The 20,992-nt window shown below is 29.2% G+C and overlaps 2 protein-coding genes across 8 annotated transcripts in view; one reads left to right on the plus strand and one right to left on the minus strand.

The window, feature by feature from the left end:
• The window catches only part of LOC129906790 (peroxiredoxin-6-like), a 261,543-nt gene that overhangs the window by 124,452 nt on the left and 116,099 nt on the right, over positions 1 to 20,992 (minus strand). The gene's annotated exons all lie outside the window — the stretch shown is intronic.
• The window catches only part of LOC129906766 (F-actin-uncapping protein LRRC16A), a 169,320-nt gene that overhangs the window by 51,370 nt on the left and 96,958 nt on the right, over positions 1 to 20,992 (plus strand). For 2 of the 7 annotated variants that reach the window (XM_055982669.1, XM_055982671.1), the window contains exon 1: positions 2,652 to 2,863. The exons of 3 other annotated variants lie outside the window; for them this stretch is intronic. In XM_055982669.1, coding sequence (XP_055838644.1) covers positions 2,767 to 2,863 — 97 coding nt within the window. In that variant the 5' untranslated portion in view covers positions 2,652 to 2,766. Of the gene's footprint in view, positions 1 to 2,651; positions 2,864 to 20,992 lie in introns of those variants that run through there. 2 more of the 7 variants (XM_055982670.1, XM_055982673.1) reach the window with 1 other exon arrangement.

A 20,992-nucleotide genomic window follows, 5' to 3' on the forward strand; every position in this document is an offset into this window, starting at 1 on the left:
CGTAGAAGACCTAAGTGGATTATTTTTATGCCTGCATGATGTTTTATGCCAAAAACGCTGATTCTAACTATAAATTATCAGAAGTTGAAGTAGAAGAAGAAATTTATTGGTAAATATAGGTCAGCAACCACAAAAAAAGTTTCACTTTGAATCACCATCATCTTCATCTTTGTATGTTTGCCAATTATTTCTCAACAACACAGATCTCAAGCTTCAATGCGGAGCAGCTATAGAAGCATCAGAAGCACCTACAACTTACCACAAACAAAATAAAAGAGGGGTGCATCATTGGTAACGAATTTGGAAATTGTGTGCTTCTTTTTCTTTAAAGTTGATGTTTACCTACACGGAGAAAAAAGACCACCTAAAAACAAGCGGATTCCGTATTAAATTAAGCTGATTTCTGCATGTTTTTTTTTTGCCAAGATGACTTCCGTCTTAAATTAAGCTAACAAATCTTCTTAATTTCTTGAATGTGCAAATAAAAAAAAATCCACTTAATTTAGGCGGAAAATTATCGTATTTTTATGTGAATTCCACTTATTTTAAGCGGAAATCCTATTGTTTTAAGTGGATTTCTGCATGGTTTTTTGCCAATAGATGTGTACCTACAAGCGGATTCCGTATTAAATTAAGCGGATTTATGCATGGTTTTTTGCCAAGACGACTTCCGTCTTAAATTAAGCGGACAAATCTTCTTAATTACTTGAATGAGCAAATTTCAAAGAAATCCACTTAATTTAAGCGGAAAATCATCTTATTTTTATGTGGATTCCATTTAATTTAAGCGGATTTATGCGTGTTTTTTGCCAAGATGATTTTTGTCTTGAATTGAGCGGAAAAATGCTATTAATTTGTTGAATATGGAAATTAAGAAGAAATCCATTTAATTTAAGCGGAAAATCATCTTTTTTTATGTGGATTTCACTTATTTTAAGCAGAAATCTTATTGTTTTAAAGTGGTGGAATTTAAAATTCACATCATCTTATTTTAAGGTGCCTGTTTTTTTTCTCCGTGTACTACATCGCATCTGGCAATCTCATCGAATCCAAATACAAAGATGGAAGAAGATTTCATTTGCGATTAATGGTGCACCCAGAAGTTGCACACGATTCTGTGTCAAATTGAAAAATAAAAGTTTCTTTTTTAAGTGGCAGGTCACGAACGATTGTTTGTTGGAACACACGAGAGACCTGCAAAACGAACACGTGTCATAGCTGCAGAATGAAAGATTCAACAGACTTGATGGATTAATGGAAGCAAATTACCACCACTATAAAACCGCAGAGAAAAGGTGTGAATGACAATAACCTCGACATGAAGCTTTATGTTTTGTATGGATACCGCAAACCAGCAACAAACTGTTTCCTTTATCCAACATCTTGAAGGTGTGGTATTAGCACTTGATTGTGGTTTATAGTTTCTGGAATTAGATTTCATTTGAAACAAGTGGTTTATTTTTAATTAAAAAGTTAGAAGTAAAAATAATAAAGTTAAAGGCTGGAGTTTTAAACAGGAGTAGGAATAAGAGTAGGAGTAGGAGTAGGAGTAGGAGTAGGAGTAGGAGTAGGAGTAGGAGTAGGAGTAGGAGTAGGAGTAGGAGTAGGAGTAGGAGTAGGAGTAGGAGTAGGAGTAGGAGTAGGAGTAGGAGTAGGAGTAGGAGTAGGAGTAGGAGTAGGAGTAGGATTATCAAGAGAGGCTTTTAATGGGTAGAATTAATGCAACGAATCTCAAGTTTTTTTAAAACTTTGTTGGAAGTTAAGTATGTTTTCCTAGCAGACAGAATCATATATAAAATCTTCAAATGCATTTTCTATAAAAATTCTTATCTACTCGTATATTTCTCGGGTATCTTCAAAACAATAAGCTCTTTGTCATTCCCTTAAGTTTAAGTTCACAAGGTTCATTATTTACAATATCCGAGAGTACTATTTCCTCGTAAAGAAAAAAAAAAAATTCCTTCTGGTATTTACTTTCGATTTGATATGGCGGCTATCCAAAACAAACAAACCATTTTTTTTTATCTTATCTGCAAAGAATGATAATTTCAAAAGAAAAGCTCAATTTTTTTTTCGAAAGCAAAGCCCAGCAGTAAAACAGTGGAATATTTTATGAAAAAAAAAAAATTCAATTTTGGAGACATTTTTGTGAGATGTCATTTCTTTGAACATCACTAAGAATAAATTAAAATAAAAAGAAAAAAGAAGAAGCTAACAGCACATTGACTTGATGGCAATCCTGCAGAAGACGCCATATTCCATTAAATGTTTACTCACATAGCAAATAACTACCGGACAAGTAAGACGCTTCCAACGATATATAATTTGTCAAATTCTGATAAGTAATTTGGGAGATATGAGGGAACAGATGACGTCTTCATGGCGAATTACTTAATCATGCTAGAAAAAAGATTACCACTGCTTTTTTTCGAACTCAAGTTGCTTAGAAAGAAACTTAAAGTGGGTATAGCCAAGCCGAAACATGTGAATTTTTCATTTTAGTTCCATGTTTTGTGTCAATCATCCCACTGTCCGATGGACAAACGATAAGAAAACATTTGTTAAATACCTACTCATAAAAAAAAAAGCTGATAAAATATTTTTTCTGTTCGCTGAATGAATACCATTCAATTCTGTATAAATCCACAGTTATTTCTGAACGCTTAATGAAATTAGTTGAAAAAAGTTAGAAAAGTGGTTTGTGGTTATTTGTGTAATCTTGAATATTAAAGACATATAAACAAAAAACAACATTAAATAGACACAATGTACACAAAAGAGTTGATGAATCATGTCATCGATTATATAAAAAGTATAATTGAGATACAAATTGTTGATGGAAATAGAAGCAAACAAGACGAAGGTATAATGAAAACACAATACTTTGCCTAACGCCTTTTCACTTCAATTAAAAACAGAAAACAAAAAAACTAATCTTAATCCGATTTTGAATAAATTTGTAAATAAACAAATAGTGTTTATGAGAGCGTTAAATAACAATGCAATCGATATGTTGAGTGTGTAGTTCATAAAATGAGTATGTTTGTAATATTTTTTGTATTCATCAAATAACAAAACATACACATTCACACCTCATATCATTCACACATTTATTAACGTTTTGTTAATTAAGTTTTATTTCTTTTGAAAGAAAAAGAAAAAAATTAAGTAAAAAAAAATGAAAGCTCGTAATTCGTGCGAAGAGAAACTCTTTTCAAATTGTAAAAACACGCAAATTCTGTGTAGGCTAAAAACAATATAACGGGAAAGGCAAAAAAGGAAAGGATGAGGCACATGCATGCATATTCGATTCATTGTTATTTTATTAGTTTTTAATTCGAAGACATATAGTTAATTTAAAGTTTAGTGAAAAATTATGAGGTTTTTATTGTTATTAATTGTGTTGATATGAATAAATGTTAATTTATACATATTTCAATAAAAATAACTTAAAGGGTTACTGATTAATTTCTTCCGGTATTAAGGTGCGAAAAAATATACATAAACATTAATAACCCCTACCAGTTTTTCCGGAAAGTAATCAAATTACAAAATAATAACGATTGCTTATCAATAAACTTTATTCTAGATAAGTTATATTTCAATGCGAAGTAAACTTTCAACTTTAAGAGGAGAAAATTAAGTTGCAATATAAAAAAATAATAAATTATAAAAATTTTTGTGTAAATAAAAAATTTTCTGCAGTGAAAGGAAAAATCCAATGCAAATGTTGTCGCCGTAAAGCAAAATTGTTCAAAGTAACAAAAATCAAATTTTACAGGGGACGATTTTTAAGTTTCAAATTGATTTAAAGCGACAATTTTCTGCTAGTTTGCACATTCAAGTTTTATTTTTTTATAAAGTTTGTTCTTTTCTCTTGAATAAAATATTCAAGTTTACCTCATTAGTAGGTGCATACTATTTTTAAATATTTTTTTAAATTAAAAACCCAAAATTGGACATAGAACAATTCCTATACAAGTAAGTTTTTTCCTTATATAAAAAGTGGACTTAGAACAAAATATGATGGGACTTAGAACAAACAAGAATACTCGGGCTCATTTTTAAAAGGCTACTTCCCGGTTTTTATTGTTCTATGTCCCATCAAATTATATTACACAGGTCTACAAGGTTATTGGTGCCGAGACTAAGATATACTTTTCTGTAGGTTTTCGGTGTGCTGAATTCGAATCTGAAGTCAGAAATATCCTATCAGCTCCCGTTTTTGAAATATTACCGTTAGAAGATGTAAAAAAAACTACTTTTGAGGTTATGCTTTGTGTGAAGAAATTTTTTTTTTTTTAATATAAATTATAATGGTTTCTGTAAGAACTATTTTTCTTTTTTCAAGATCTTTTTAAATCTTTTCGATATCTTTTTTATTGTTCGAGATATCGTCAGTTTTTTGGCTTATTGTAATATATCAAACAGATATCACGTTTTCATCTCCTTTTTGATAAAAACACACTTACTTCATTTCAAAATATCTCGGGCAGTAAAAAAGATATTACAGTTTTTTGAAAGAAGGAAAATAGTTCTTATAGAAACCGTTATGATTTATATTTTTTAAAAATCTTCAAATTAAGGCATGACATCAAAAGTGACAAAAAACGTTTTTTTTGCATTTTCTAACGGTAATATTTTCAAAACGGGAGCTGGTAGGATATAACACACCGAAAACCTTCAGTATATAAAAGTATATTTTGGTTCATCTGGGAAAAATCTTGTTAACTTCAAAATAAGTCCAAAAACAATTTTTTTGAACTTTCTAACGGTAATATTTCAAAAACGAGAGCTGATAGGAAATTTCTGACAGATTCGAGTTTAGCACACCGAAAACCTATAGAAAAGTATAACTTAGTCTCGGCACCAAAAAAAAATTAAATTTTGTTGACCAGTGTTATCTGTAGGAATGAAATTTTTTTGACAAAAACGGTTTTCAAATTCGGAAAGAGCACCCTCAAATTTGTAATACTGCATCATTAACTCATTTTGGCTTTGGATTTAGAACAATTTTGCTATACGCCGACGATATTTGCGTTAAGTATTTTTTTTTTTCGAACCATACATAAGCTATTTTAAGTGTAACATTGAACCATATTGAACCTAATGTATTGTTTTTTTTATTTGCTATAAAATTTTTTGTATTGCAATTTTTTTTCAGTTGTCCTGTACTTTGATTTTGGGTAATTTTGTGTTTCGAGTATTTTTGTTTTGCCTCATTTCGATTAACCAATCTCGAAGAATTATGTAACTTAACGGCAAACAAGTTGTATCATCTTACTTTATGACAAATTGCAAAAATCTAAAAATGTCAAATCGCAGAATTTGATGATGTGCAGAATTTGCTTTCGTTTTGGTATAGGTACAATTTTTCATGCTCTTTAGGGCAATATATACTCTAATTTGATTTCGAAGTTGGGTAAATGACGAAAAAATGGAATTTTTGAACTTTGACAGCTTATAAATTCTAGGTGGTTTAACCGAGTTACATGTTTTATACATTGTTGAAAAGGTATATTTATCCTATCAGAAACTGTTAAAAAAATCGAAAATGGGTAAAAATTTGACGAAGCTAGATTTTTTTTCAATGGGTGAAGGTAAAAAAAAACCTTTTTTTGCCCCTAACTCTAGATTTTGGGGGTGTTAGGGACTTTTTAAAAACCGTTTCTTAATCAGTGCGACTAGTTCTACAAAACGTGATAGGTCTTTGCCCGCTTATACAGGGTGTCCCAAAAGTTAAAGTGAAAAAAAGTCGAAAAAATGGTCACCCTGTGACGGTTTTTCATGTGCCGTGACTACAAATCTTAATTTTTCTCATTTTTTTCTTTTGTTACGGAACCTTGAATAACCCTGCTATCAAATGCATTCAAAAATTTTAACTCAGCTGCATCAGTTTTAAAGAAAATATTACTTTTTTACCCAACTTAGTACTAAAAAATTTTACATGGCTCTAATTCAATGAGCCGTAGTGTAAAAAAAATGCACTACGATGTTTCGGCAAGTTGAATTAAAAGTTGGTGTGTTCAATTCTCTTTTCAAAATGGTGTAACATTGTTGGGAATATTTTATAAATAACAGAGATAAAATTTTTTTTCTTAAGAAAACCGACTTTTTTTTAGGTAATTTTTCCATATTATTTAAGTTTTTGTATTCTGAAAGGTTCTGAAAGGGTACAAAACTTGAATAATATGGAAAAATTACCTCATAAAAAAGTCGGATTTCTTAAGAAAAAAAATTTTATCTCGGTTATTTATGAAATATTCCCAACAATGTTACAACATTTTGAAAAGAGAATTGAACACACCAACTTTTAATTCAACTTGCCGAAACATCGTAGTGCATTTTTTTTACACTACGGCTCATTGAATTAGAGCCATGTAAAATTTTTTAGTACTAAGTTGGGTAAAAAAGTAATATTTTCTTTAAAACTGATGCAGCTGAGTTAAAATTTTTGAATGCATTTGATAGCAGGGTTATTCAAGGTTCCGTAACAAAAGAAAAAAATGAGAAAAATTAAGATTTGTAGTCACGGCACATGAAAAACCGTCACAGGGTGACCATTTTTTCGACTTTTTTTCAAATGCCCATAACTCCCAAAATATATGGCTGCGATTTTTTTTATTATTTTTCTGATAACAGTCACCACCTACCCTATCTTCCTCGTTTCGACGTTAACTTTTGGGACACCCTGTATATTAGAACCTCATTTTTGTAACACCGTGTTATTGGCTTCGTGTAAAAAAAGAAAGGTTTCAATCAAAACCAACATTACGATGACATGGAGCGCCAACAGAGTTTTCCATTTTGTTGTTCCAAGAAATGCTCTTCCCTTTGTTTTTTAAATCATTTTATTTTTTTTTTTGTGCTCCAATTGTAAGAGTTGTTTTTAAATTTTTGGCTAGAGTCCCATTTTTTCAAAAAAAAAAATTAAATTTAAAGTTGCAGATATTTAAAAATTACACAACTTTTATTCATATGATTTTTTTTTTTTAATAAATTCAAAAATATTGAGAAAAATGTCAAAAAATAATAATTAGGTACAATCATAATAAATTTATTATTTAATAATATTTTTTTTTTTATTTTTATACTTAACGAAAATGATAGGAAAAAATACCTAATTTTCAATAAAAGACTTTGTGTAAAAAAAAAAAATTTAGGAGTTTTCGAATTTCACTCAATGAAAAGTAGTCAAAAAGTGCTAATTTGTATGGATTTTTCAACATTCTTCTGATCGAAAACCTTCAATACCCAATTCCATGTGGAATCATCTAAATTCATCAAATTCAAGTTAAAGTGTCCTATTTTTATAGATTATGTTTTTTTTTTTTTCTATTCCCATTCTTACCATGAAAACATAATTTACTATGTATCCTTGTTTTTTAGTAATCATTTTTAAGTATTTCACTTATATTTCTATTTATACTCTACAAAATAATTAAATATCCTTTTTTTTCTTTTCCTTTTTCAGGTAATTAAAACTCAACATATAATACCTCTACATGCTGTACACTAATGATATTAACTCAACAACCAAATAATATGTATCTTGGAATTAAAACACAAATTCACAGTAATGAAATGCTCTAATTCCCCTGAAATGATTTCATGAATTACGAGTAGATTGTACAAATGTGTATAGTACATATATGCATTCAGCATCACTATGTCATCTCTTATTACTAATGAGTTATGACAGTTATGTGTAAGCAAATGAAACAGGGTGTTCGTAATTAATTAAGTAATGGTTTTATTTATTTGTCACAAAATTAGTTAACAATACAATAAGCTAAATACTTTTAAAGAACAATTATAACAATAATAGGTATAAATATAAAAAGAGAAATTACATTCTTATTTTGCATTAAAGTTATTTTATAGAATTCATCTTGAAGTGACTTTTCTTTTAATAACAAAAATTAAAAAAGTCACTAATTTATTCTTGTATGCAATTATTTTTAATTCTATAAATGTTAATGTACAATTGTACACAAAAGTCTTAGAATTTGAGAGTGACAGCTAAAAATGATTGGTATTTTTGAAAAGTTTTTCAAGTTGAATGTAGGAGATGAGCTGTACTTACAGGCCGTACTAAGGGCATTTCGAAATTCTTTGGAAGTTAAAGTGCAACAACTCAGCCGTTTATCAAAATTACATCCCACTAATAAAGATCTCGTTTAACTAATTCCAAAAATTATGGTTTTTGAAATGTTAAATTTCCTACAAAAAAGATCAGATTGAAAATTTTCGTCAGACGAGCCGTATTCGAGAAAAAAATTAAAAAATCAATTTTTAAATCGTGAATAACTTCTTCAGAACTCAATTAAGGGAAAATTACTAACAGACCTTTTTTGTAGAGAATTAAATTTCCTATAAGAATCTGTCGTGGTTTTATTTATCTATTCACTTATTTGCTCATCACAAAATTCCAAAGTGAAACAGTCAAATTGAAAAAAACACTTCGATTTAAAAAGCTTAATTACTCGAATACGGCTCGTCTGACGAAAATTTTCAATCAGATCTTTTTTGTAGGAAATTTAATTTTATATAAGAAAAAATGAACAGAAATTTTTTTTACTTTGATCGTCTAGCAGTTCTGTTGTAACACATCATATCATGTATAAAAATAAAAAACACCGATGATAGACCTCTTAAAATTATTTTTAACGGCTCAAATTTTCACCAAATTTTTTTTCATCATCCTGAACAAGATTTTCGATGTAACTTAAAAAAAAAAAAATATTTTATTTTTTTGGCCCAGTCTAATGTACATATTGTTATTTTACCCTGTACTTGCTGATAAAATGCTGAAATTTATTTCATGATATCATAACTTTTTAAAAACTGCAGTGTTATCGAACATTAATATCCAAATGTCCTATACTATATTCTTACTATTTCAATTTATTACATTAGGGCATATAGAATTTCGAGGTTATATTTATAACTGAGTGAAAAAACGCAACTAAAAATGTAAAATGTTCAACGTTGATTTAATGTTGAAGAAATTCCGAAAAATAGTTTTATCAACGTGGGGTGTTTTCATAAACGTCGGAAATCTGCTTCGGTCCAATCGTCTTTCTGCTTTGCTGCATTAATGAACACACCAATTCAGAATAATTGCAGGCCTGCGTTTGTACAATTTTCAGCAGTCACTGAGTGTTCACAAACGTCAGAAAAAAAATATAAAAAAATTACCATAGAATGAATTTTGTTTAAGCGAAAAAAATTTCTTTTTCAGTTCCCGAAAATATTGTTTTTAATAACACGAAAAATTTGTAAACCGTGTTACATTAGGGTGGGTAATAAAAAATACTCTCTTCTAAAAAAAAAAAATAATAAAAACACCGAGTAGTTCACATTTAAAACTAATTATCTGTGGAAAAAATATTTTTAATTAGTGAAAAAAAATGATTTTTATTGCACAGAAAATTTGTTAAGTGCGTTTTTGCTATAGTAATATTAAATTCATGCCGAATTAATTAAATTGAATTTGGTTGAATTCCAAGCGTAAATGTTAAATACCTATACCATTTTTCTGAGCCCCCTAATTCGAAAATACCTACTCCAATTTTACATTATATTTCATAAACCATGTTTTGCAAACTTTCTTTGCAGTGAAAAATAATTTTTTTTGTAATTAATTAAAAAAAAAAAAATTTGAACCACCCTAATGGAAAATTTTGTTTTCTTCGATAATTTGGTCAAAACAATATCCACGTTGATTTTTGTTTTGGATAATTCAAACATTTGTAGAAGATAAAATTTTTTAGAGCCACCCTAATAAGAAAAAAATTAATACAAACTCCTTTTCTCAAAAAACACGATTTCGAAATTTTCTGTGTCATTAAAATTTAAATTTTTCGAAAAATGAAAAAAGAAACATTTTTTGCACCACCCTAATTAATATGTTTGCTTTTCATTTTTTTTTTAACAATATTTACATTTATTAACAAAAAAAAAAATCGAATCAAGAGTCAAATAAATTTCTTTTTGAGTTCTGCAGCAATAAAATTTTGGCTGCGCAATCTGCCCGATGTTGACGACATGCTGACGTTTATGAACAGCAGAACTGCAGTTGGACTAAGTTAGTCCGATCGCAGGTCTGACTTTATGAACACGACTAACGCAGGCCTAAGTTAGGCAGACGTTTATGAAAACACCCGTGGTTTTCGTTGATTTTAAGTTGTTTTTTTCCCTCAGGGTATTACCGGTGGATGCCCATTTTATACAAATTTGAAATAATTTGCTTTAAAAAAATCAAGAGTCAATTATTCTGGTGTTTAATCAGACTCTGGCTCTTATAAATTATTTATTTTGTAAATAGTGCTAAAATAAATTAAATTTGAAGCTATTCATTTTTTTATAAGGTCTATATGTATATTGTAAAAATACGTTCATACAATGTCACACCCTTTTCAAAATATGTCACACCCGTTATATTTTTTTAATTTTTTTAAACCAATTTTTGAACACGTTACATTCAATCTCAAGAGATTGTGACGTTGAAATACAGGTTAACAAAGTAATCTAAAAATTATATCAACAACTAAATACAGTTGAAGTTATTAATCACCTTATTTAGTTATAAGTTTACAAAACAAGATCAACAAAAGAAGTTACTGTGTCACACCCGTTACAATGGATATACTCCCTTAAGTAAAAAAAAAAAAACAGAACTCACATTTAATCATTATTAATCAAATAAATTTAACTTAAAATCATAAAATTTTAATTATAAACTTGTAAGCTTACATAAAAAGTACTTAATAATAGTACATATTAACAAGCAGTCAAAAGCAAAGTCCAATAATATTGCGACCGCAGTGACTGCAAAAGTAATTAAGAAAACTTTTTTTGTTTCATTTTATTTATTTCGCACATTAGTAACACATTATTCAAGTATAAATGCAATATTTAAAATTTAATGTTTGAGAAATACATTACCATCCATAGAAGTGAGAAAGCGTTCCCAGAAACGTGTTAAAAAACGCTATTAGTTTCAGATTTTTCTTAAATTTACAGTATTCACCGAAAACAGATATTTATGGAAATTTGTATTACAATGGAAAAACAAGAAGTAAAAGTATTCTATTTTAGTTAAAATAAATATTCTAAGGAAAGCGTTCCTGGAATAATTAATTTTAAATCTGTTACTCAAAAACGTAATCTTCTAAGAATTTTAAACAATTTTCGGGACCATTTCTGCATTGATTTTATATATATGTATATATTTTTTTTTTTTCAAAACACCCTATTTAAAAAAAGCATTCACGTAAAACCACAAAACAATAATAATAATTTTAAACCTGACATAATTCTGCAGAGATATAGAATTAATCCCTCCCGGCTGACGCCCAAAAATAATTTAAAAGGCATGGATACAGTTTTTTTTTTGTTTGCCATCATAGCATCTCTTTATTACGTCAGTTCTGTGCCTGTATGCTGTCGTATGGCCGATATTTTTTCTCCCCCTTCTATAATGTTCGCATGGGAACTGAAATTGCTTGTGATGGCAAACGTTAATTACTTTTGACCTTTACTGCCGCAGCCACTGTATATGGAAGATATTTTAGTCTTAGGTCAAGGTTATTGGCGATGTTCATTTTTATATGCGAAATTTCTAATGACAACATCTGTTTTAATTTTCATTCGACAAAAAATGTTTTTACATCCATCCCAAAGTGGAAAAAATGGGGTCTAATCCCAATGGAATGAACTCTACTTCTACTTTTTATCTACAACATAGAAATATTATCGCCTTGTGCTTCGTTTTTTTTTTTATTTTTCTTTATTTTTTGTTTGTTTTTAGCCAAAAATCACTGCGAGTTGGTATAACCGTTTTCACTGGTGGTGGTCATTTTGTTTAATGAATTTTAATGGATTTTATAATTAACTCTTGAATTATAGAGATGAAAGACTCTCAACTGAATTGTTTTATTTTAAAACAAAAAAGAAACAAAATTGTACAATGAAAATGGATAGTAATTAATTAATTTTCCAGAAAAATCATGCAAAACTCACTTGTATTCAGTAGTTCTGCAGAAATGTTAATAACATCAGACTACTTGGGGATGTAACTTTATATAATCAGGTCAAGGAGTTTAATTTTTGTTGGTCAGAATGAGTGATGGATGACTACAGTACGTTATTATGATGTTGAAGAGCAACGCGAAATGTGTATCATGAGCAAATTTTTTGCGCAATTTGAATATGGGTTTTTGCATTTGAAAAAAAGTTATCAGACATATACAATATACTTAAAAGCTTTTATTGGTCTGTTAGAAGTGATATAAGTCAAAAAAATGCAGTTAACTGGTTGTAGTTTCAACTGGTCTACTAAGTATTCAAGTTGTCTGCCACGTTTTTAGGTATTTTCTTAATATTGGAAGAATTTATCAGTCTTATTAAGTTCTTTTTTTTTCATATCCCGTTTGGAATCAACGTCCGGCAAAGGTGGATGAAGAAGGATGAAGTTATAGGTAATGATTAATCTTTTTAAAAGTTGTCCATCAATCTACTTCTTTTATAACACAGCCACACAAAAAAGTATAAAAGTTCTGACCTGGGGTTGCGACTAGGTTTTTCATATAGTTTTTGGGTCGCTAAAACCAAATCCGAAGTCCGTTTTGCCCCATCACGTCAGGTTTTCGAGATAACCTCAAAAAATGTCACGAAAACAAAAATTTTTTTTCTGTGATCTGGATGTGCGAATATGTTAATCATATAGTTTTTGGATCGCTGAATCCAGATTCGGAGTCAATTTTGACCTATCAGGTTTATGAAAATCCTCAAAAAAATGTCAAAACCAAAAAAACAAAAGTTCTTATCTGGAGTTGCGACTAGGTTTTCATATAGTTTTCATTGGGTTTTGAAATATCCTCAAAAAATGTCTAAACTAAAATAAAAAAGTTCTTATCTGACATTTTTTGAGGATGTATCTAAAAAAAAAAAAAAAATTTTGTTTTGTTGGTTTTGCCATTTTTTTGAGGATATCTCAGAAACCTGACGTGATAGGGCAAAATTGACTTCGAATCTGGATTCAGGGATCCAAAAACTATATGATTAACATATTCGCACATCCAGATCACAGAAAAAAATTTTTGTTTTCGTGACATTTTTTGAGGTTATCTCGAAAACTTGACGTCATGGGGCAAAACGGACTTCGGATTCGGTTTCAGCGACCTAAAAACTATATGTAAAATCTAGTCGCAACCCCAGGTCAGAACTTTTATTTTTTTTGTGTGGCTGTGTAATTTTGGACATCCACAAGGCATCCATTAAGGTCCTTAACTTTTTATTTTATTTATTAATGATATAACGTCTGTATGGAAATGATGTTGTAATCTTTAAGGCCATTTCTAACATTCATGATTGTGAAGTATTACAATGTGACCATGATTTCGGGTTTTCGGCTAGTGCGTCCGCAACTTTATGTATCTTAATGTCAATAAATGTGTTTAGGTCCGTGCAATATAGCAAAGTTGGAAGGAGTTCAAAAATATTTTTGTTTTTTTTTTTTTTTTCTTAAAGTGGCCTAGACTGTGGTAACCCCTCAGACTTCTGACTTACATATCTTTACTTATTGACATGCATTACCTTAAGAAAAGATTATCTTATTTATGTGTTTGATTCATCATAAAATTAATTTATTGGGGAAATAGACTCCTTTTTAACAGTTTTAAAGGTTATGTCCTTGCGGGTGGTATTTGTGAAGTCAAAAAGTTTTGTATTCTTCTCTATTCGAAAACGAATCTTATTTTCATTTACTTTTCGTAGCAAATCTCAAGAAGTTTTTAACCAATCTTTTTCGAATTTTGAAATAATGTTCTATTCGCATTCACGTAATTTCTTTGAAAGCTATCGGTAAAGTATTTCTCGAGATTTGCTATATGAAAAGCAAACAAAAATACATTTTTTTTATAGAGAAAAAGATACAGAAAACATGTAGACTTCAAATTAATATTTTTCGAAGAAGATAAGATTCAAACATTTTTATCAATAGAAATGAATACAAAAAACTGAAAAAAAAACATTAAGCTGTTATGTAAAAAAAACACTATTGGGGGAATAGACTCTTGCCTTTTTTTCTTGATGTTTCAAATTAATTTAAATTTTTTTTTTTTCAAAAACTCATGCCTGAATGAACATATTACCTATCTGATTAAGTTGTAAAAATTTTTTCCAAGTTTTTTGACAAAAAAAAGTGACGGAATAATTAAAAAACATTTTTTTTGCTATTCATTAGGATTGAGCGGAACAAATTGTTTAGACAATTTTTTGCGTCGTAAAATCTTAAAGATCGTTTGTGCTTTAAAATCTATTTTTTTAATTGCAGTTCTTGCGACCATTTTTAAGGAAATTATAATCACTTGAAAAAAAACCTAAAAAAAATTGGATTTTCTTTTGATCCCAAAATCTATTTCACTAGTGTATTTCTAATAATTTTGCAAGACCTTTCTTAATATTCATTATAACACGAAAATGAATTTCACCGAAAGTGATATGCTAATGTGTGGGTGCATTTTTGTTCTTTGTTAATTCACTGGACGAGTATCAATAATAAAAAAATTTATGTTACTCCAAACCAATTAACATTAGTCATTTTCTTATTCTTTAACTTCCATGACTTGGATTCAGTTGCAAAAGGCAAATTGAACAAAAGAACAAAGAACTTAGCCCTTCAACAATTCGTCATGGGTATATTTGCTATATTGGAAGTAGGCCTCAAGAAACGTCCAACAAAGACGTATAGTGATAATTTTATTTTTGTTATTGATTAACGATAAATTTATCACATCAATCAACAGTGTTATTTTCTTAAATATATACGATCACAGCTTACAATCTCTCAAAACAACGGTAAAATAAAAGCTATCTTAAAAGCCTCAATTAATCATCTGTTAACATCAATAATCTTTATATTAATAAAGTTGCAAAGTATTTTCATATCTAAAAAAAAAAAGTGTACCTAATACAAAAATAGTTGTTTGAAGTTTTCACCAGCTTAACTAACCTACTTAAAATACATAAACAAGTGTGAAGGTATGTTTGTACTTTTATATGCAAAAGGGGATGTTTGCACAAATTGAAATATTTTCTGCTGCATCGGATTTGTCACAATCACTGATACAATTGAGCAATCGTTAGCCTTAAATGTAACCTAGCTTTATATTCAATTTGTTTTTGCCACGCTAAACAAATACGTTTTCAATTGAGCAATATTGTTGAATACTCTCTTGTCCGTCATCATCCATATAGAGATGTTGGTTTACTGGCTGGCTGGCCCGACACTATAATAATATTGATTCCACGTAATCCAATGACAAATTAAGAACAACGGTATGTTGTTGTTGGTCGATATAAACGGTGGCAGCCGGTGAATGACCCCAATTGCTACAAAAGCAGACCAAATTAAATATTTGTTGATTTGTTGTGATGACACATTGAAAGTACCAGTAGAGTTACGACTTAATAAACTTTATGGAACAAGTTTTGGATCAGCAACAAAGAAAAAACAAAGAATTGAATATTTTGTTGTATTTAAAAAATTAAAAGTAAACCTTTGGTCTATGCATCCATTTTCACAAGAATAGAAGAAATATGTTACTGTCAATTTGAGAAACTAAAGAGATAAGATAAAATAAAAGATAATTTTGGCCCTCCAAAAATTTGAATGTTAGATACAGTTGTAAATATGAATAATTCCTATTTTCGTGACCTTATTTTTGAATACAAATTCAATCCTGAGTGGGCTTTAGACCTAAAGCCCACTCAGGATTGAATTTGTTGTAAATATGTATATATACATTGATATACATTGTATATCAATTAAAAAATAATGCATTTGAAATTTAAAAAAAAATGTTTTGCAACAGAAAAATATTTGCATTAAAACAAAAAAAATATTTATTGCAAATAAAAAAAATTAGATACATTAAAAAAATATTACTGCAATTGAAAAATATTTGCATTGAAAATACAATTTTTTTAGAAATAAAATATTTTGCATTTTTCGTCGAATTTCTTATAATTTTAACAATTTTTACTTAAATTCTGTTCAATATTACAGTTGAATAGGGCTCCGTGAAGCCAGAACTGCGACCTCAAAATTTTTGAACCAAATTTGTCTACTTCGTTTGCCCACCGTTTGTCCATGTTTGTCTCCAAAATTTTCGTTTGTCCACCCTTCAAAAAAAGTCCCATAAAATCTCCAAAATTTGACTTTTTTCAAAATTTCTGTCGTTTGTCCACCTCGAGTTCTATAGGTATACCAAAACTCGTCGTTTGTCCAACCTACGTTTAGGAGATATTCAAAAAATAAAATTTGTACTGAAAATTTCAAAGTCCCATAAAATCTCCAAAATTTGACTTTTTTCAAAATTTCAAATTTCTGTCGTTTGTCCACCACGAGTTCTTCACGTATACCAAAAATCGTCGTTTGTCCACCCTACGTTTAAAAGATATTTAAAAAACAAAATTTGTACTGAAAAATTCCGTTGAATAGCTTATATAAGGCCAAACAGTCAAAATTGTAAGAAATTCGACGAATAATAAAAAAAAAATGTTTAATGCACACATTTTGCATTGAATTTATTTTTCAATACAGAAAATTTTTTATTTGCAATAACATTTTTTTTAATGCAAAATATGTTTAATTGTTGCCATACAATTTTTCAATGCAATTTTATTTTGTTATTTCTTGCAATATTTTTTTTTTAAGTAAATTTTTAAGTTGCAATATAAATTTTCTATAGAACTTTTCAAAATTCTTTAATTTAATGGATTTGAGAAAAAGTTGAGTAAAATTAAAGGAAAGTATAAAATCAGTCAGACCTTAAGCTTGAGAAATTCGTATAAAAAATAATTTCCGTGGAGCATACATTTTACCTAAAAATTTGTCAGAGTCACAATTTTTAGTCAAAAACAACAGCTTACAGACCAAAATGACGAAGATATATATATACAAATATATATACGGAAAATTTGTTGTTTTTGTATGAAATTCTTAAACTAAATTTCTGTGTGACGATATTTCCAGAATTTCAAAAAAATTTTAATGCCAGTTTTATGACGTATGCAAAAACATTGTTTTCACTCTGGCAATGTGCCTAAAAACTGTGTATCAGCGTGAGTGTCATCGTACACGTGAACGTGTTGACAGTATATTTTTGTGAACGATAACACAATAAGACACTTTTGAAAAAGATTACATTCAGATGTAAAATTTTCAACAAGTTAGTTATAATTAACAAAACCATATTCCCGAATATGGGAAACATTACAAAAAAAAAACAAGATATTAATTTTTCAACAGTTTCACAACAAAAACAAACATAATCAGTGACAAAGGGTTGAAAATGCTTACACAGTTTTAATACAACACCTCTTTTAATAGCCGCCCAACACGAATATTTAATTTAAAATTAAAAAAAATAAAAATAAGAAGCTTTTTAGGTCTTTATTTATCTTCACAAATAAATTGTCTTTTACTTCCTCTTTTCCATTCTAAACTAAAAGCTTTGGCATGTTCTGTTGCAGCATAATTTTTCCTTAAAAATTATTATAAGAAAAAACATAAAATATAAATGCCACAAACGAACAAGGAAGTTCAATAACCGATTTTCTCTCTTTTGATACTACTATCCTCATGAAATGAAAAAATTGATATTTTTTCATTTGTTGCTTTTATAGAAAAAAAGGACAATAACGATGTGGAAACAAGTCTGTCACTCAAATTTAGATTCATTTTTATTATCAGACAAAGAACAAGAAGTTTAAAAAAAAAACTAACAATGTCGACCTAATTTCCTTCATTCGATGTTGGTTTGCCTCGTAAAATTGAAAAATATACAACAAACAAAGGCAGAATTATTTTTTTTTTTCAATGCAGCCGACTGTCTCCTCTTCAAACTACAACTTCACCTTAACACAATCATAAATCCTTTACTTGAGAGCCTCCCACAAGTTACAATACAATGACACGGCAGAAAAAATATGTCCACAAGTAGTTTTTATTTATTTAATATTAATATTTACCTCATTTTAACCCCAGCTGACAAAACCGGATTTCCGTGAAAATCTTCACAGAGAAAAAAAAAAAAAAATGACAAGCCTTCCTCCAAAAAAAAAAAAAAAATCTTGCTTAACAATTTATAGCTCCAAAATCTCCTCGTCAACGTCCTCGACGTCGTCGCTCGTTGTTGGTTTGTGTCACATAAATATCTACGAGGTCATGTAAGGATTTTAACTTACAGTTACATCACATCAGCATTATAATAAAATCCAACATCCAGATATACGAGTATTACTGTTATCCGAAGAGGAGCTAGGCAAAAAAAAAATAGTAGTTAGGAATTGAGCGGAAGGACGAAGAAGATATACAAAATGTACGACAGAGTTTGTTTTGCAAAATTCTCGAAATGAGCTGCGGTAGGCGTATTAAGAGGAACAAACTCTTTATCCCCTGGTATTTCAGCATAGTGTTGAACATGCCAGTGACACAATGTCCAATGACACAGATTCACCCAGAGTAAACCGGAGTTGAGGTTTGAATTTGAACCAAAAGATGGATGGATGATGAGCGACAGAGATTGTGACGGGTAACGGCTTTTTGCGCTTTTGTGTAGGATCTCGATGAGAGTATATAGCGGAAATGCCGAGGCCGCACATTACATGGGGTTTTGGTTTTGAGTGAAAAAGTTGATTCATTATGCAAATAGTCTGGCGGAAAGAGTTGTATTTTTGAGAAGGGGAAAATAATGATTTAATTCTGTAGTGGTCAACAGGGCTACCTTCGTAGATTTTCAAAAAGAGGCCAAAAAAGAGGATTTTGATAAAAAAAAAGGCCCCAATAAAAAAATGTGAAAATAGAATAAGTTAAGTACTACAGTCACACGAAATACCGCAAGAAAAACTTTTTAACACAATTTATTAAAATTAAAATTGTATTATGTTCATATAATTAAAAAAAAAAAGAATATTATAAGACATTGTCTGTGCATATTTTCTTCAAAAAAGAACCCAAAATTTATCAAAAATAAGCTTATAAAAATCAAATCAGCGCTAAACAACAGTAACGTATACTTTTCTTACAATTGAGTCGTTATAATTGAAAGTGGTATAGGTCACATTTTCCTTGATTTTCAAAAATATGTAAATTTTTTTAATCAAACGAACATACCTAATTTAAAAAAAAAAGGAAAAAGAGGACCCAAAATATCAAAAAGAGGGATTTTTTGACAATTTTTAAAAAGTGAAGGGAAAGTGGATTGGGTGAAAAAAGAGGAAAAACGCCTCTTAAGAGGCCCAAAGGTAGCCCTGGTGGTCAAAGCACCCGAAAAAAATTGTATTCATTTGGATTAAAATATTAAAAATCTGTATTTCGTAAATTTTGTCTTTTCTCCTTTTTTATAAAAGAAAAATAATCTTCAAATAAATTATTATCCATTTTAACTTCCGGATTATGAAAAATAAGCTAGAGGAGTTTCACTATGTTCATGTTTGTATTTTATTTGTATGTCGTCGCCAGGGATTTATGAAAATGTTGACTTCGTCATTTTATATATTCTTTTACTGCTCATGGCTTTTATATAATTTTTTTTTTTTCTGATGTTTATTCTGAGTAAATGACACATGAAGGATTATAACATTGTATGAGATGAAATTTTACTATCATAATAGTAGAATTTTTGTTTATTTTCATTCTTTCATTAAAAAAGAATGCGTCAGACATTGAAACAAGGGAAAATAAAAGCAAATATCTAAAACAATGTAGTTCACTATGTTTAAAGGATATTTCTAAATGTTTAAAATGTTTACATAGGGAGAGTAGATATGCGTTACACTTTTCTGTGAGATAGATTTAATGTATAAATTTTACTTGAGTAATTTTTTTGTTTTCAAATGAATTTTAATGTAATCTACATTATTATAAAAGAATGGTTTTCGTCAAGATAACATACCTTAATTTTTTAATTTTTCAAAATGATGCGTCATATAACGTTACGAAACGTTTTCGAGAATCAAGTTCCTAAGTGGAAAAACTTTTTGAAAATATGTAATAAAAAAAATCCCTTAATTTTTTCAAGTTTTGTATTTTAACCTACATACACGAGGGTAAAATTTTGTTCTCATTTGAAATAGGTTTGTGTCGACTTAGGAAGTCTTTTTTTAAGATATAGCTTTAAACCAAAAAAGTTTGATATAATCTTGTAAACACCCTTTTTAAAAATTATTAAACCATCTTTCTAGGACTAGTGGATTAGTCGTACATGTTTTAATGGTTTTATTTTTAATGCGTTTTAATATGCTTGTTTTAATAAAACAAACCTAATAACTTTAATTTAAAATACCTCGGAGACATTTGGAATGTTGAAAATGGAAAAGATTATATTGCTTCGAAAACAGTAAAATGTGGGTTTTCGTAGATTTCTAACGGGATTATTTCAGAAACCTGACGTGCTCGAGGAATTCTGACTTCGGATTCAGAATCAGCATATCAAAATCAAAAGCTTTTAAAGAAGTATAGTTTTATTAAAAAGAGGATTTCTTTGCAGACGAGTGTAGTTATAGCGTTGGGGGAAATGATATAGTGCTCCCCGAAAGGACGATAATGTTTTCGATACGACTACTACCTATTATAAAAACTATATCGATCTAGATTAGTGGCGGATTTAACTTTGTATTTTGAATTTCAGAATTTGTAAAAACGTCGAGTTTTAAGATTTTGGTCGGGAAAAGGTAACTTCGGGTGAAATTTGAAACAAAGTATCAAAATTTACGTCAAAATGAGTCCTGTTTTCTATCCGTCAATGCATAAACTGTCAAATTCTAAGGTAAGATGAAAGGGAAATCTTTAACTACTAAAAACAATAATAATTAAAGAATCAGCATTTTTTAACTGCCCTCGGAATCATGTTATATCCTAATTTAGCATGTTCTAGAATCTAGAGTCAACCATTTGGAACTTAATGAGAAAATTTTCCTT

This window comes from Episyrphus balteatus, chromosome 1 (genome assembly GCF_945859705.1).
Source record: "Episyrphus balteatus chromosome 1, idEpiBalt1.1, whole genome shotgun sequence".
Classification (NCBI taxonomy): Eukaryota; Metazoa; Arthropoda; class Insecta; order Diptera; family Syrphidae; genus Episyrphus; species Episyrphus balteatus.